Raw genomic sequence first — 17,851 nt, 5'->3', positions numbered from 1 at the left:
AAGGGACGGAGGCATTTTACCGGAGAGGACATCCATGGGGCCCAGCAGGTCAAATTCCTTTCTCTAAGTATGGGAGACATTTTTAAAAATAATGGAGTCCTCCAGGGCCGGCTGCGTGCTGTGGCCTGTGCTCCTGACCGCTTTGGACCCAGGCTGCCCTGTCTCCACCACGACCAGGGACTCACAGAGCTCGCCTGGGGGACCTGGCCCCACAGTCACCCCGTCCGTCATCAGCCTGAAATGCCATCAGCCCGTGAATGCTGCTCCATCGTCTGCATGGAAGCCAAGGAGGTCTCCGCTCCTAAAGCACCTGGGAGCCCTTGGTGAGGGGGGAGTGGGGCAGGGAAGGAGATGCTGGGGCCCAGCTCTGCTGCTGCGGATTGTTACAGTGGCCTGGGCCTCTACTCCCGCCTCTGTCCTACCAAGATGGTGCCAGGTGATGTGGCGATGAGTGGGCACCGCGTGGGGGCCTTGGACGAGCGTGGACACTCCAATCCCCAGACTGGCCATTGCCGCGGAGGCAGCGTGAGGGTGACATGGAGCTCGGTGTCGTGCTGCAGAGGACGCCTCGCGGCTGTACGCGTCATGATAGCCAGGGACCCCTCCGCATGTCACTTAGCCAAAGGATGCAGCCCGGCCTGGGGCTTTCTACCCCAGGCCCGAGGACCTGCAGGGACAAGGCCCCCTCAGCGCAGATGCAGCTCTCATGAGGCCTGAAACCAAGCTGGACTTGCAGCACCGCGCACGCTCCCTTTCTGAAAGAAACACCCGTTACCGGGTCCAGACTGAATGCGGGCTTAAGAAAGCGGGAAGGGTCCCCCACAGCGAGAGAGAGACCCTCCCAGTCACTTGGTCATCTGAGCCTTGACTGTGTCCGGCCCCAGCCACCAGCCTGTCCCCAGTATCCCTCTTGTCAGCACGGCTGAAAAGAGCTGCCTGGGCACCTGAGGTGGCCGAGGCTCATCTTTGAGGAGCATGGAACTCGAGGGGAGAAGTCGCGCCCCCAGGGAAGCCAGGTAAGGAGGCCCCGAGCCCCTGAGCCTAACGCCTGGGCACAAATAAGCCACCTGGGGACCCCTCTGTGTGGCAGGACTGCACCGTGGCTCCCACAGGCAGGGTCTCAGCAGGCCCTGCCTCCTCACACGTCAGCATTCCCTCTGCGGGAGAGCCTTGGTGGCTCCCTGCTTCTCCCTTTGAGTTTCACCTTTTCAAAGCTTAAGTACACTGCTTTTCACAAAATAACATGATTGTCCCTTTCCCTGGAGCACATGGCTTATAAGAACACAGGCGTTGCCGGCTGTGGTGGCTCGTGCCTGTAATCCCAGCACTTTGGGAGGCTGAGGTGGGCAGATCACCCGAGGTCAGGAGTTCAAGACCAGCGTGGCCAACATGGTAAAACCCCATCTGTACTAAAAATACAAAATGAGCCAAGCGTGGTGGCAGGCGCCTATAGTCCCAGCTACTCGGGAGGCTGAGGCGGGAGAATAGCTTGAATCCAGGAGGCAGATGTTGCAGTGAGCTGAGATGGCGCCACTGCACTCCGGCCTGGGCGACAGAGTGAGATTCTGTCCCTCGCCGCCCCCCGCCCCCCAAAAAAGAACACAGGCATGCACACGTCACTCCTACAAACACAGCCTCAGGGGAGTTACTGAGCAGAGTGCACTGAAGAAAACTAGGCTACAGCAGTGATTTCAATAAAACATCATGTAGCCTCGCAGAAGATCAGTACAGGTTCCAAAGTTTCCACACACCTATTTTGGAATATCAGCAGAACAACCCTTGACCAAGTTCCTAACTTGACCATCATCTCTTTGGCCTGTGGACACACTGAACACTGGGCAGAAGCTGTGAGCAAGAGACGAACGTGGGGATGGTGCTATTTGGTTCTTTTGTTTTTTTGAGACAGTCTTGCTCTGTCGCCCAGGCTGGAGTGCAATGGTGCGATCTCGGCTCACTGCAACCTCTGCCTCCCGGGTTCAAGCAATTCTCCTGCCTCAGCCTCCCAAGTAGCTGAGATTGAAGGCATGTGCCACCACACCCGGCTAATTTTTGTATTTTTAGTACAGATGGGTTTCACCCTGTTGCCCAGGCTGCTCTCAAACTCCTGGCCTCATGTGATCTGCCCGCCTCGGCCTCCCAAGGTGCTGGGATTACAGGCATGAGCCACTGGGCCTGGCCGGCTAGTGCAATTTGGACGATGAGTTTAAAACTGCAGAACCAAAGTAACCTCTTCCACAGGCTTCAAGCACAGTAGCTGAAGATAATAAATCCATTATAACAAAAGAGTAGCCAAAATGCTGTGGCATTCTTAGAAATGAAGAAATAACTGAACTGACAAGACAAAAAAAAAATCTCACGTCATATTATAGGAAACTCTGACACAGAACGCCCAACGTGGACACAGGTGCCAGTTCAGCAGTGACCGTCAGGACTGGGGAAATGCCCTGTGGTGACCAGGAGAACAAGGAGCTCCTCCAGCAAGCGGGGCTGCAGTGGGAGCTGGGAGGGAGCAGTGCACCCGCCAGCGTGGCCGAGTCACACAGTGCCTGCCCTTGCCTGTGGAATTTGGTGTCAGCTAAAAGGAAGAAGAAATGGAAACTTGAATTCTAGCCGGTCATTGTCTTAAAACCGCAAACATTTCTCCCGAGCGTGGACTGGCCCGGCTTCGGTGAAAGGCGCCCTCCTACCTAGCAGGGTCTCGGCACTCTGCTGTGTTCTTTGCACCGCGGTCACTATTTCAGAAACACGGTCCTGATACGCATCTGATAATCTCTCAAGAGCGCCCGAGAAGAAGAATGAAACGCCCGTATATCCTGGTTAAGTTTCTATAAAATAAGAACATACACGATTCATAAAATTATATGATTAATGATCACAGTATAATTACATAAGAATTTGTTATATATGTTTCTATAGAATAATAACACACCCACACAATTAATATAAGGGATATGTTGTTAACTGGAAGGGTTTAAAGCAGAAGTTCTTCGGCCCGGGCGTGTCAACGCCCACCAGGACTGTTTTCATGCTGCCTGTGCCTCGGCTCACTTACAGAAGTTCTGACTCAGTACATCTGGGATTTGTACTTTCAAAGCAGTACATGTGATTTTATGCCCTTAAAGTATTTAAGAAACAGAAAGTCAAGTATTTCACCAATTTCCGTAGGAAGGGCCGCTCACTGCACGGTGGGGCGATGCTGGGCACGAGCCGCGTTTCCGTCTGTTGTTGACTTCCTCACGATGCTGGCTCAGGCTCAGAGCCTCTCATCACCGCCTGTGACATGGGGACCACCCTCCTAATCTACTATCCAGACCTGCCTTCTGGAAGCTCAATTATCACAAGCACATGGTGGAAAACGTGGGCCGGTGAAAACAACTTAACATGTAAATGTACATAATAAAATTCCAGGCACAATACATATGAACGCTTTTAGAGAACTTTGGGAGCAAAGCAACTGATGTCCTGCGTGGAAAGTCCTCTTCTCCCCAATTATCTCAAGGATCTTCCATGGGAAGATGTGACAGAACCAGGACACTACTGCTTAATATTTAATATCAGACACTCTTAAATCACAAGAGCATAACTAAAATAAGTATTCTTCATTTCTTTAGTCAAATCTCTTTTTCTATAAAATGGAGATGGCTTTCATATGTTTGGGAAACATTTTAATAATGAATTAATAAACATTTTAATATCAAAACTAAAGTGTTTTTCTTATATGGAGTACAGATAAAGTTATACATACAACATATTCAATTAATTTTATTCAGTTGGAAGAGAATGAAAATTAATTTTATATAAATCTATTCTAAATACACTAATGCAGCTTACGAGGGGGTGGGATATCTCTAATTCTGACTAACAAAGAGAACAGATTAATCCTGTTTACAGATGTTTTATTGTTGTAGTAATTATGCTGGTCACATTGTTTAAAACAAAAGGTAAAACAATGTTCTCAACCAAAGGTATAAAAATATCCTCCTACAGGCTCACCCGGGAGAATTGCCAAATATACTATAGGGAATAACAATTTTTCTAACTTTCTAGAAATTATTAGTAGTTTAACAGGAGCTGTTCACATCTGATGACATGCTGTACCAGATCTATTTAGTCTAACATGTATAAACATGTTTTCTACCATTTAACATTAAAATTAAATTGAGAACTTTGATTAACTAAAGTAAGATTTTAGTTTAATGATTTAATTTGATTAACTAAAATGAGAATTTTGACTCAGAAAATTGAACTGCTACCACAGCTATTTGAAATAATTCATTTCATGGCCAAAATGTATTTTTCCTTCTGATATTTGCTCAGAATCCCAATCCTATGTTTTGTTTTGTTTTTAGGTTTAGTCTTCTGTTTAGTGTGTATTAGAAAGCAGAACTCCCAGAGTGAACACCATCTGCAATTGATTATGAAAATAGTAACGATTTTGGCCAGGCGAGGTGGCTCACGCCTGTAATCCCAGCACTTTGGGAGGCAGAGGCAGGCGGATCACAAATTCAGGAGATGGAGACCATCCTGGCTAACACAGTGAAACCCTGCCTCTACTAAAAATATAAAAATTAGCCAGACATGGTGGCAGGCACCTGTAGTCCCAGCTACTCAGGAGGCTGACGCAAGAGAATCGCTTGAACCGGGGAGGCCGAGGTTGCAGTGAGCCAAGATCCTGCCGTTGCACTCCAGTCTGGTTGACAGAGTGAGACTCCATCTCAAAATAAATAAATAAATAAATAAATAAATAAATAAATAGAAAGAAAAGAAAAAAAGAGAAAATAAGCTGGGCGCGGTGGCTCACGCCTGTAATCCCAGCACTTTGGGAGGCCGAGGCGGGCGGATCACGAGGTCAGGAGATCGAGAACATCCTGGCTAACACGGTGAAACCCCGTCTCTACCAAAAAATAGAAAAAATTAGCTGGGCGTGGTGGCGGGCGCCTGTAGTCCCAGCTACTCGGGAGGCTGAGGTAGGAGAATGGTGTGAACCCAGGAGGCGGAGCTTGCAGTGAGCCGAGATCGCGCCACTGCAGTCCAGCCTGGGCGAAAGAGCGAGACTCTGGTTTTTTTTTTTTTTTTTTTAAAAGAAAATAGTAACGATGGTATACTCTTTTAAAGAAGACCAGATTGGGCCTGTGATGGAAACTTGTATCTAACACAGGAGGGGCTTTCCTGGTTTCAATGAAGGCTTCTTTTACTTCCATAAGATTACATGTCTTTTGACAAGCATAATTTAAACCATTTCACCAGAAACAAACATAAACATTCACTGCATCAATTAAAACTCTGGCTTCTGGTGAAGCTGTTTTTACCTGAATGACATGACCCAGCTGGCTCAAGGCTGAGCGTGTTTCTCTGCAGACACTGCTGTTTGTTGTACAGGGTGGAAATCCGCGTGGCCTCACTGCGACTCTTTTTAATCTTTCCCTTGTACTATTGCATAGAAAATAATCAAAGACAATTTAAAGTCTTAAAACCTCGAAGCTGAAGCAGAGGAGAGCTGAACCTCTCCTCTTTCCTCTGAGAAGAGAATGGTTGCTGACTGTCCCAGGTGCACCTGCCCACGTAAGAGAAGACACCACCCCTGCATGGGACTCACTGCAGCAGGGAACACGGTGGGGACAACTCCAGGTGATCCAGGGGCGCGCGGGGCACGGAGCCACAGGAGCCGTCGGGGAGGCATCCCCAGGGCTGAGCCTGAGGGTCCCGGCCAGGTGCGGGGAGGCAGAACGTCCTGGAAGAGGGGCTGCGTGTGAGGCCCGCGATGCCCACGTGTGACTCGGCGATGCCCGCGTGTGACTCGGGGGAGCTAAGCCCAGGCCCGAGTCCCGGCACAGAGACGGCCAAGCTCAGGGCCTCAGGAGCAGAGGGACGGGGGCGAGCCGGGCCCAGCGGGGCAGGGAGGCTGCAAAGTCACCGAAACTAACTGTGGAGCAAAGACGGCCGCGGAGGGGGGTGAGGTTAGGTCAGAAAATCGCCGTATTCTCCGTGTGAAGCTCCTCAGAAGTGGAAAGGTGTTAACAGAGAACTGCAGAGGAGGGAGGCTCCCGAGAGCCCCGGGAGGGTGAAGAGGCCGCCAAGAGCACCGGGGGATCCGTGGGGCCGGAGCGGGGGCCCGGGAAGCCTCTCCCACCCTCATCGGACTGAGGAAGACGCTGCAGCCACATTCAGTCCCCGGCCCCCAAAGGCTCAGATCCTCTCTGGGGAAGAAAGAAATACCACGCACGTGAGTGTTAGAAATCATCAGCCTGCGCGTTAGAAACCGTGTTCCGGAGCCTCCGGGACTCACCGGGCGTGGAACGGCAATTCCGAGAAAATCCACGGTTCCAGAGCCCCGGGGACTCACCGGGCGTGGAACGGCAATTCCGAGAAAATCCACGGTTCCAGAGCCCCGGGGACTCACCGGGCGTGGAACGGCAATTCCGAGAAAATCCACGGTTCCAGAGCCCCGGGGACTCACCGGGCGTGGAACGGCAATTCCGAGAAAATCCACGGTTCCAGAGCCCCGGGGACTCACCGGGCGTGGAACGGCAATTCCGAGAAAATCCACGGTTCCAGAGCCCCGGGGACTCACCGGGCGTGGAACGGCAGTTCCGAGAAAATCCACGGTTCCAGAGCCCCGGGACTCACCGGGCGTGGAACGGCAATTCCGAGAAAATCCACGGTTCCAGAGCCTCCGGGACTCACAGGGCGTGGAACGGCAATTCCGAGAAAATCCACGGTTCCAGAGCCCCGGGACTCACCGGGCGTGGAATGGCAGTTCCGAGAAAATCCACGGTTCCAGAGCCTCCGGGACTCACAGGGCGTGGAATGGCAGTTCCGAGAAAATCCACGGTTCCAGAGCCTCCGGGACTCACCGGGCGTGGAATGGCAGTTCCGAGAAAATCCACGGTTCCAGAGCCTCCGGGACTCCCCGGGCGTGGAACGGCAGTTCCGAGAAAATCCACGGTTCCAGAGCCCCGGGACTCACCGGGCGTGGAACGGCAGTTCCGAGAAAATCCACGGTTCCAGAGCCTCCAGGACTCACCGGGCGTGGAACGGCAGTTCCGAGAAAATCCACGGTTCCAGAGCCTCCGGGACTCACAGGGCGTGGAACGGCAATTCCGAGAAAATCCACGGTTCCAGAGCCTCCGGGACTCCCCGGGCGTGGAACGGCAGTTCCGAGAAAATCCACGGTTCCAGAGCCTCCGGGACTCACAGGGCGTGGAATGGCAATTCCGAGAAAATCCACGGTTCCAGAGCCTCCGGGACTCCCCGGGCGTGGAACGGCAGTTCCGAGAAAATCCACGGTTCCAGAGCCTCCGGGACTCCCCGGGCGTGGAACGGCAGTTCCGAGAAAATCCACGGTTCCAGAGCCCCGGGACTCCCCGGGCGTGGAACGGCAGTTCCGAGAAAATCCACGGTTCCAGAGCCCCGGGACTCCCCGGGCGTGGAACGGCAGTTCCGAGAAAATCCACGGTTCCAGAGCCCTGGGACTCACCGGGCGTGGAACGGCAATTCCGAGAAAATCCACGGTTCCGGAGCCTCCGGGACTCACCGGGCGTGGAACGGCAATTCCGAGAAAATCCACGGTTCCAGAGCCCTGGGGACTCACCGGGCGTGGAACGGCAATTCCGAGAAAATCCACGGTTCCAGAGCCTCCAGGACTCACCGGGCGTGGAACGGAAATTCCGAGAAAATCCATGGCGCCAGGATGGTCTGCGCTGAACGTGGGGCCGCCCTGGGCTTTGGGGGATTTGGCCGTGGGCAACAGAAAGACGGGGGAGTGGGCCTGCGTGGGTACAGGGAGGCCGGATTGCGCTGGGGGTGCTGAGGGATGGAGTTGGATGGAAATAAAGTCACCACCTGTTGGGCAAAGGACATGGGACTTATCTTAGGTGGGGGCGACATGGGAAGCAGGGGCATGAGTCACGGGCAGGAAGCTCCACTCTGGGGAGGGCGAGAGGCCGGGAGGGCCAGGAGGTCCTGGAGGCCTGTGCAGCCGCCAGATCTGCAAGGTGCATGTGGTGGATGGTGCTCCGCCTGCGTCCCGGCCCAGGAGTCCCAGTGGAAAAGCCGTTTCATTGCAGGGCCCTTGACGCCAAGCACATCACACACCAAGGCCGCGGTCTGCGTGGCAGTGGAACATGCTGGCCTCGGGGAGGCAGCAGGCAGGGCCACCACGTGGAGATCGGCCTTCCAGTGACCGGAACCACCACGAGGGGCTCACAGTGCAGACGCCAGGGCTCCAGGGCTTCATTTCACACTGTGTGCCTAGTGATCTTACGTGTTAAAAAAGATCCTTTAAGAAGCTCCTCTACATGATACTGGAAAAGTCGGCGGGCTGGGGCAGCACCCTCACCAACAGTGCGTGGTGGACAGCACCAGGCTCTGGACCAGACCCAAATGGGAAGCCTGGGCGTGCACTTTGGGGTCAGCAGCCGCACCAATAGCCGCTCCTCGACTCACTTTGGGGGTCGGCGGCCACACCGACAGCCGCTCCTCGACTCACTTTGGAGGTTGGCGGCCACACCGACAGCCGCTCCTCGACTCACTTTGGGGGTCAGCGGCCACACCGACAGCCACTGCTTGACTGGCTGCTGGTGCCGCAGAGGCTGTGACGTCCTGGAGAGCCACTCATCCTGAGGGACCCTGAGCGGGGGCCGTCCACGTTCCGCTGGAGAAGGCTTTGGTGGAATGTGATGGCGAGGGGTTACCTCTGCAAGCTCAGGCACTCACGGGCAGGGGTCTGAGGTCCCTCCTCCACAGAAGGACCCGTGTCCCTGGCCAAAGATGGAGACTGGAGTGTGACTGTAGAGCAGCGACACCTCAGGTTCCTTGAGACCTTGTTGACCAAGAGTCTTGACCCTTCTAATAAAGCCACGAAATGCTGTGAGGCCCTCAGGCTGGACGGGGTTACTATTTCCAGCTGTTTTCATTACTGTAGAATGACACTGTGCACTCCCAGGGAACGATGTGGCCTGGAATTGGGTGACGAGATTTGATGCTCAGTCCCACAGCTTTTTGTCATTGTGAATGTGGGAACGTTTTTCACCTCTCTGGGCCTTGGTGTTGCCGCCTGTGTCTTCAGTGCCTAGGAAGGGCATGATAATGCACTCACACCCGGGCCTCAACGCCCCAGGAAAGAACGAGCTTAAAAATGAACGCAGAAAATATTCACTTCATTTCAGAAGTAGTATGAATATCCCTTAATTAATATGCAAATTTTGTGCAACTGCATTTTTTTTTTTCCAACGAAACTTGACAGGGTTATTCAAGGACAGTCAAGAAGAGTGGAAGCCCACTTGGCCCTGATTCTGCGAAGATTCCAAGAATTCTAAAGGGGTAATAATTTAAAGATGAGAACACAATGGTTTCCTATTTCCACCGTTACAAATTACGGGAAACTGGGGGCTTCCAAAAGAAACTTCTCGTCTCATGGTTCTGGAGGCCAGAAGTCCAAACCCAAGGTGTGGCCGGGCCTCCCTCTGAAGGCTCCAGGGGAGGGCCCCTCCTGCCTCCTCCTGCCTCTGGCTCTGCTTACAATCCTTGGCCTGCGGTTGTATTGCCCAGTACACACAGTCACATCTGGAATGCTCCCTTCCTCCATCCCCACGTGGCATTCTCTCTGTGTGGAAACTCCTCTGCCTCCCTCCTGTAAGGACACTCACTCACGGTGGCATTTAGAGCCCACCAGGATAAGCCAGGACACTCTCCCATCCCGAGTCTTAATTTAGCCACATCTGCAAACCAGTTCACGTCCTGATGAGAAGTGTCCAGGGACTCAGGCCTGCTTTCTTTCCGCGGCCGCTTCTCAGCCTAACCCAAGTAGCAATAGCAAACAGTAGAAAAGAACCACCTGAGTCCGTGTGTGCCAAGGGCATTGTCCCTTTGTGCTCCCTTCCTTTCAAATTCTGAGAACAAACCTGCAAGAAAAACTGAGCGCAGTCATCTTCCAGAGACATTTTTCTTTGGTGAGGCAGACAGATCATATGCGTAGCATTGTTCAAGTGTTCTGGGGCTGATCCCAGAATGACAGATCACTCGAGTTACCAGAAGAGCGGCTTCCTGGAACAACGGGGTGTGGGAAGGGGTGGAAACACGCCGGCGGGGGCCCTTCGGGGTGATGGAGATGCTGGGCACCTGGCTTGTGGGTCCTTCGAGGTGATGGAGACACTGGGCACCTGGCTTGTGGTGATGGTGGCTGCTGTGGTTTGAATGAGCCACCTCCAAAATTCACGCGGAAGCTTAACCCTCGATGTGGTGGCGTTGAGAAGTGGGGCCTTTGGGGACGGACCTGTGCCTCATGGACAGACTGGAGGGAACTGGCGCAGGCCTTCTGTGCTCCCCGCTGTCCTGCCAGGCGAGGACAGTGCCGGAGATGGCACCATCGGTGAGGAAGAAGGGCCCTCACCAATGGCCCCGCGGCACCTGGTCTTGGATTTTCCAGCCTCCAGAACTGTGAGTGATAAATTCCTGTTCTTAATAAATGTCTCCGTTGCAGGTATTTTGTTACAGCAGCACAAATGACTAAGTCAGTTGCACAACTACTCATTTCCTAAACGTTGACTTGTACACTTAACATGGGTAAATTTATGGTACACCCACCTGGTACACTAAACCTCAAGAGAGCTGTTTTGAAAAAGCGTGAGTTCCTGATGAATTGTTACTCATTAAATACCTGTGAGCACAGAGACACACAGGAATTTGGAGCTCAACCTTGATACAGTGTCAGAAGACACTTCACACAGCAACCGAGGATTCCCTGTCACCTCACTCGATGGCAAAAAGAAAAGGTCCCAGGGAGTCACCCCCAATGTATTTCTTCCACAAGGGCTAAAAGCTGACTTCAGCACGAAATCACTCCCCACTGGATACGATTCCACTCAGCCTGCAGGACATGTAAAAATATTACCTGTGCCAATTTCAGAAGAAGGACAGCGTTTTCTGTTTCCAGTTCTGCTATCTTGTCTTCTTTGGCCTACAACCAAGGATGCAAAAAGGACAGTGAACAACAGAGCACGCACCTGGTCGCACCGACAACACGAGAGTTCTGTTAATCGGCCATCACTTTCATCCTTGGAACACAGCGCACACCAGACACAAACACACGGGCCCTCGGCAAGGAACTGCTGTCCTAGGCTGCACGGCTGTGCTTTAGTCAATGACAGGCCTCGTACCTCACAGTGGCCCCTTGAGATGGTAGTGCCTTATTTTTACTGTGGCTTTTCTGTGTCGTGATGCACAATTCCTCACTGTTGTGTTACAGCCACCCGCGGTGTGCGGCACAGTCCCGCGCTGCACAGGTCTGTGGCCTGGCTGCAACGGCCGCACCCGATAGCAGCAGGCGGGACCTTCCCAGTTCGTGGAAACGCACCCCATGATGTTCCCACAATGACAAAGTCGTCCAAGGACACATTTCTCAGAACACAACCCCGCCATTAAGCGATGCCTGACTGTATGGGAACTGACCGATGCTGGGCTCGGATGACGCTGCCGCCGCAGGACAGGGAGGAAAGGCCATCTCCACCCCCGACAGGCCCTGCTTCCCTCCCACCGTCCACGCTCACATCCACCACCTCTCCAGCCTCCAGTGTGGCCCCTGACCAGCAGTGGCAGCCGAACCTGGGGGCTTGGACCCTCCCACTCCTTGTCAGAAGGGGACTCAGAGAGGCCGGCTGGGAGGGCTAAGGGCTGCCACAGAAACACTGGGGCACAGAAGCAGCCGGTGTGAAGTCCCCGAGGTGGGAACGAGCGTGGCGTGTTGAGGACGGGGCAGAGGCCTGCGAGGTCAGCGAGCGAGTGAGGGAGGCTGGGGTGGGAAGGAGGCCGGGGCACGGCCAGGGTGTGTGCAAGCCAGGTGCAAGCCCGGGTTTGATCCCACATAGACGGGAGGGCACTGGAGGGTCTGACGTAGGGCAGTGACATATCACCCTATCAACAGTGAACACGGAGAGAGCCAGTGACCAGAGAATTTCCTGCAAAGACAACCACCAGTTTCTTAGGAAGGGGGTTCAGGTGCAGCCCCTCCTACTGGGGGTTCAGTCCTCTGCCAGGGACTCCTCCTCCCCCACGCCTGCTGACACGCCCACAACCAGCTGTGATGAGTTTAGGACAATCTTACTTGTAACTCCAAACTCTTTGGGACTGGTGACGTGACCTGAGGCCTTGGGAGTCATCTACACCAGAGGTCCCCAACCTTTTTGCCACCAGGGGCTGGTTTCGTGGAAGACAGTTTGTCCACAGGCTGGGGGTGGGGTGGTTTTGGGATGAAACTCTTCCACCTGAGGTCATCAGGCATTAGATTCTCATAAGGAGCACGCAACCTAGATGGCCGCATGTGCGGTTCACAAGAGGGTCCGCACTCCTCTGAGACTAATGTCGCTGCTGATGTGGTAGGAAGCGGAGCTCAGGAGGGAATGCTCACTGGCCCCTGCTCACCTCCTGCTGTGCACCCTGTTCCTAACAGGACATGGACCAGTACCAGTCCATGGCATGGAGGCTGGGGACCCCTGATCTACGCTATCCATTGCTATATGCAGTCCATTTAAGCTCTTAAAAAGAAATCTCTGGAATATTTCCTCTCCAATCCACTTAATTCCAAAAGGGCACCCTCTCTTCATGGACAACTGCAGGAGTGGACACCACCACTCTCTGCCAGCTTCTTCTTTCTGGAATTAATTGAAAACGTTTCCATATCCTGACTGAGGTACAAATCACACGCCAGACAATTTACTCATCTCAAGTGCACAGTTCAGCAAGCTTTAGTGTCCTTCTAGTGCAACTCACCAGAAAGGTTCAGAATATGTTCATCTTCCTCAGAAGAAACCCTTAAACATTACTCCTAACTACTTCCTACCCTAGTGCCAGGAAACCACTGATCTATTTTCTGTCTCTATTTGCCGATTCTGGACATTTCATGTAAATAGAATCACACAACACGTGGTCCTTCGTGTCTGGCTTCCACTCTGCATGTTTTCAGGGCTCAGCCATGTGTAGCAATATCAGAATTTCATTCCTTTTTATTGCCAAATAGTATTTCATTGTATGGATGTACAACATTTTGTTTATTCATTCATCAGCTGACGGACGTTGAGGTTTTCTCTTTGGTTATCAAGAGTCATGCTGCCAGGACGTTCCCGTACAAGCTTTGTGGGGAAGTGTTTTCAGTTCTCTCGGGTGCATATACCTAGCATTTTGAGGAACTGCTAGACTGTCTTCCAAAGCAGCTATGAGGCAGGAGGATAGGGAATTAGGGTAACCAAGGGTGAAGGCATAAGCAGAAGAACAGCAGGTGCAGCTACTTCCAGGCAGGACTGGGCAGCACACAGGCCAAGCCTCCCTCCAGTGATAACAAGACAGACAAGTTGCACGTCAGCCTCGGACTGACCATGGGCCACATCTCTGCTTCAGCCTCTGATTGGTCACAGGCCTCTAAAGGGCACCCAGGGGTGTTACCAAATTCTTTTCGCTTAAGAAAAGCCCTAAAGAACATTGTAGCTGGGGATCTTGAGCCGCTTGCTTGAGCCTGCTCCCACTCTGTGGAGTGCACTTTCGCCTCAGTAAATCTGCACTTTCTATACATCTGTGCTTTTGTTGCTGTTTTCTTTTGTTGCTTTTTTCTTTTGTTGCTTCTTTCTTTTGTTGCTTTGTTTGTACATTTTGTTCAATTCTTTGTTCAATTTTGTTCAATTCTTTGTTCAACGCACTAAGAACTTGAACAACTCACAGTCAAGACGTCCCATCCAGTAACAGCAGCATTAGTTTTACTTTCCCACACAACTGCATGAGGATCCCGATTGCTCCACCTACTCTCAAACACCTGTTATTATCTCTCTTTTTTATTATAGTCCTCTTTGTGGCAAGCAGTGGTGTCACACTGCAGTTTTATTTGTCTTTCCCTGGTGGCTAATAATGGTGAACATCATTTTCAGTGTAAAAGTCTTGTTAAGTCTTATACCTTGTACTTCTTTGGTTAAAGGTATTCTGAAATGTTTTGATATTTTTGATGCTATTGTAAGTGAAACTGTTTTCTCTTTCTTGTTCTTTTTCTTTTTTTTTTGGATAGAGTCTCACTCTGTTGCCTGGGTTGGAGTGCAATGGCCTAATCTTGGCTCACTGCAACCTCCACCTCCCAGGTTCAAGCGATTCTCCTGCCTCAGCCTCCCAAGTAGCTGGGATTACAGGCACCCACCACCACACCCAGCTAATTTTTTTGTATTTTTAGTAGAGATGGGGTTTTGCCATGTTGGCCAGGCTGGTCTTGAACTCCTGACCTCAGGTGATCCACCCGCCTCGGCCTCCCAAAGTGCTGGGATTACAGGCGTGAGCCACCGTGCCCAGCCTTTTTTTTTTTTTTTTAATAGAAACAGGGTCTTGATATGCTGGCCAGATTGGTCTTGAACTCTTGGCCTCAAGCAACCCTCCTGTCTCAGCCTCCCAGAATGCTAGGATTACAGGCATGAGCCACCATGCCTGGCTGGAATTGTTTTCTTAATTTCATTTTCAGTTGTTCATTTCTACAGTATAGAAATACATTTGCTTTTTGTATATTGATCTTATATTCTTCAACCTTGCTGAATTTGTTTAGTGAGTTTAACTCTATTCTGAACACGCTCCAGGATAAACATGCTAGGTCACAGAACAAGCCTGAATACATTTAAAGGATATAAATCATATATGATTCAGGCTTGTTCTATGACTTAGCATGTTTATCCTGGAGCGTGTTCAATGCGCATTTGAGAAGAATTTTCAATTCTGTTGTTAGGTAGCGTGTTCTACAGATGTCTGTTAGGTCTGTTCAGTTTATCGCATTCTTTGAGTCTTCTGCTTACTTGCTGATTTTCTATCTAGTTGGTCTACCCATAATTGAAGGTAGAGTATTGAAGTCTGCCATCCTTGTTTTTGAATTGCCTATTTCTCTTCCATTCTGTTGGTTTTTGTCTCACTAGTTCAGGAGCCCTGTTGTTAGGTGTATTCTTCCCTCCTTTTATATTATTATAGTTATACACATTATATGTATATATGTTATAAATATAATACATTGTTATAATTATGACTTTACATAATTTCATGTTCATTAAAGGAGGCGAGAAAAGGAAGGAGGATACATATTTATTTATATGCAAGTTCTATTTCTCTTTTTATTCACCATGTTTGTTTCTCTTCATTTGGTCCTGTGGATTCAAGTCACTGGCGTCCTTTCCTGACTCCAGTAAAACTTTGCCTTCATCACATCCTTTGTGTTATTTTTGTCAAATACATTACATTTCTACATGTTACAGGGCCAACAGTACAATTATACACACTCTGTCTTATACAACTGTTCTTTAAATCAGTTAAGAGAACGAAAATGAAGAAATATACATGTCTACTGTCTTTTATAATTACATAATTACCTTTACTGATGCTCTTTGTGGATTTGAGTTTCCTTGTGGTTTCACTTGCTTTCAGCCTGAGGGATTTCCTTTTCACAAGAAATTCTCTCTGATTTTTTTTTTGAAGAATGCTTTTATTTTGCTTTAATTTTTGAAAGACAGTTTTGCCAGATATAAGACTCTCGATTGACAGCTTTTTTTTCTTTCAGCACTTTGAACATGTCACTCCACTGCCGTATGAATCCATTTTCATGCTGCTAATATAGACAAACCCAAGACTGGGCAAATTACCAAAGAAGGAGGTTTACTGGACTTACAGTTCCACGTGGCTGGGGAGGCCTCACAACCATGGCAGAAGGGGAAAGTCACACCTCACATGGTGACAGAGAGAGACAGAAGGAGCTTGTGCAGGGAAACTCCTCCTTTTAAAACCGTCAGATCTCGTGAGACTCATTCACTATCACGAGAACAGCATGGGAAAGATATCTGCTCCCATGATTCAATTACCTCCCACCGGGTCCCTCCCGCAACAGTGGGAATCCAAGATGAGATTTGGGTGGGGAAACAGCCAAACCGTATCAACTGCCCTCTGACTTCCATCATTGCTGAGGAGAAGACAGCCATCAGTCCTTTTGGGTTCTCTTGCATAAGGCAACTCGTTCACACTTTCTGCTTTCAAGATTTTCATGTTGGCTTCAAACATTTGTACTATGACATGTGTGAGTGTGAATCTCTTTGTATTTATCCTACTTTTGGGATTCATTGAACTTCTTTGAGAGATTCACATTTTTAAGCAAATTTGGGAAGTTTTCAGCAATTATTTCTCTGAATGTTTTTCTGCCCCTTTGTCTCTCTTCTCTCCTTTTGCTTTCATTATGCATATGCTGGGGGCTTAAAGGGTTCACATATTTCTCTGAGGTTCTATTCCTTTTTTTCAATCTATTTTTATCTCCGTTTTTAAGATAACATAATTTCTACCAATCTATCTTAAAGTTTGCTGACTTTTCAGTTCAAATCTACTCATGAGCCCTGCCAGATTTTTTTTTGGCATTTCAGTTATTTTCAGCTCCAGGATTATCATTAAAAAATAATTTCAATCTCTGTATTTTTTTTTATTTGATGAGACATTGTCATGGTTTCCCTCACTTCTATGAGCACAGTGTTGTTTAGTTTTTTGAACATGGCTGTAATGGCTGCTTTGAAGTCTCTGTCTACTCAACATCTAGGCCCTCCTGCTAGTCAGAGTCAAATTAAAAAAAAAATCTAGGCCCTCACAAGGCAGCTTTTGTTTCCTGTGTTTTCCTCATGTCTCATTTTCCTGTTTCTTTGAATGTCTTTGCATGTCTACATTTTTGTTGAAAATTGGATGTTTTAGGTAACAGTATACAAACTACATGCTGATTCCTCTCTTCCCTCTCTGTAGCTTGGTTTTGTTGTTTTGCTTATTTGTTGAGTCACTTGGCTAGACTATTTCAGTGAAGCTTATTTCCCCTGCAGTGTGAAGCCTCTGGGGTAGTTCCTTGGAGGACTCAGCCTTGGGCATGCACGCAGCCAGCCTGGGTTGTGGTGGTTTTGGTGGGGACACTGGCTATCTCTTTCCTTGATCCCTCTGTTAAGCTATCTACCTCATGCGGTATCACATCTACCTGTTAAGCTCCATTAATTACTAACTGATTGCTCTATGATTTTCAGTAATGACCTGGGCATACATTTCTTCAATGTCTGGTCCAATTAAACTGGAGCAGTGAACATTTTTTAAGGCCAGTCTCTGAGGTTTGTTTTAGCTCCAGGAGGGCTTTTTTTTTTTTTTTTTTGAGACTGAGTCTTGCTCTGTCACCAGGCTGGAGTGCAATGGCGCGATCTCAGCTCACTGCAACCTCTGCCTCCCGGGTTCAAGTGGTTCTCCTGCCTCGGCCTCCCGAGTAGCTGGGACTACAGGTGTGTGCCACCACGCCCAACTGATTTTTGTATTTTTAATAGAGACGGGGTTTCACCATATTGGCCAGGATGGTCTCGATCTCTTGACCTCATGATCCACCCACCTTGGCCTCCCAAAGTGCTGGGATTACAGACGTGAGCCACCGTGCCCAGCCAAGGGCTCTTCTTAGTGTCACCTTGGTTCTCTCTAGCAACCTAGCAGGGCTATGAATTAGTTTGTTGATGATGTGCTGAGTTTTGTCTCTACCCTCAAATCCGTATGTTGAAGTCCTAACCCCCAGCGTGTTAGAACATGATTCTATTTGAAGATAGGCCCTTTAAAGAGGTGATTAAGTTAAAATGAGTCCATGGGGGTGGGCCGTATTCCAATGTGACTGGTGTCCTTACAAGAGGAGGAAATCTGGACACAGAGACACAAGGGATGAAAAAGGACCACGTGAGGACACAGTGAGAAGGTGGCCATTCACAGGCCAAGGAGAGAGGCCTCTGAGGCAACCAAACCTGCCAATGCCTTGAGCTCAGATGCTTCCGCCTCAGAACTGTGAGGGAGAAATTTCTGT

At 50.0% G+C, this 17,851-nt stretch overlaps 2 protein-coding genes across 2 annotated transcripts in view; one reads left to right on the top strand and one right to left on the bottom strand.

Moving 5' to 3' along the window:
* KIF25 (kinesin family member 25) overlaps positions 1–17,851 on the bottom strand; it is a 72,914-nt gene that overhangs the window by 52,038 nt on the left and 3,025 nt on the right. The window contains 6 exon segments of the mRNA XM_024357516.2: positions 2,688–2,765; positions 2,768–2,825; positions 5,310–5,346; positions 5,348–5,430; positions 10,892–10,957; positions 14,399–14,402. Coding sequence (XP_024213284.2) covers positions 2,688–2,765; positions 2,768–2,825; positions 5,310–5,346; positions 5,348–5,430; positions 10,892–10,957; positions 14,399–14,402 — 326 coding nt within the window.
* On the top strand, positions 38–717 carry LOC737088 (putative uncharacterized protein KIF25-AS1). The gene is made up of 2 exons (XM_003311588.4): positions 38–323; positions 426–717. Exons 1-2 carry the CDS (start codon positions 70–72, stop codon positions 715–717), a joined length of 546 nt encoding a protein of 181 aa, XP_003311636.1. The 5' UTR covers positions 38–69.

This window comes from Pan troglodytes, chromosome 5, assembly GCF_028858775.2.
Source record: "Pan troglodytes isolate AG18354 chromosome 5, NHGRI_mPanTro3-v2.0_pri, whole genome shotgun sequence".
NCBI classification, from domain to species: domain Eukaryota; kingdom Metazoa; phylum Chordata; class Mammalia; order Primates; family Hominidae; genus Pan; species Pan troglodytes.
Note: the sequence above shows the minus strand (reverse complement) of the source record. Positions and strands in the feature narration are given on the sequence as shown.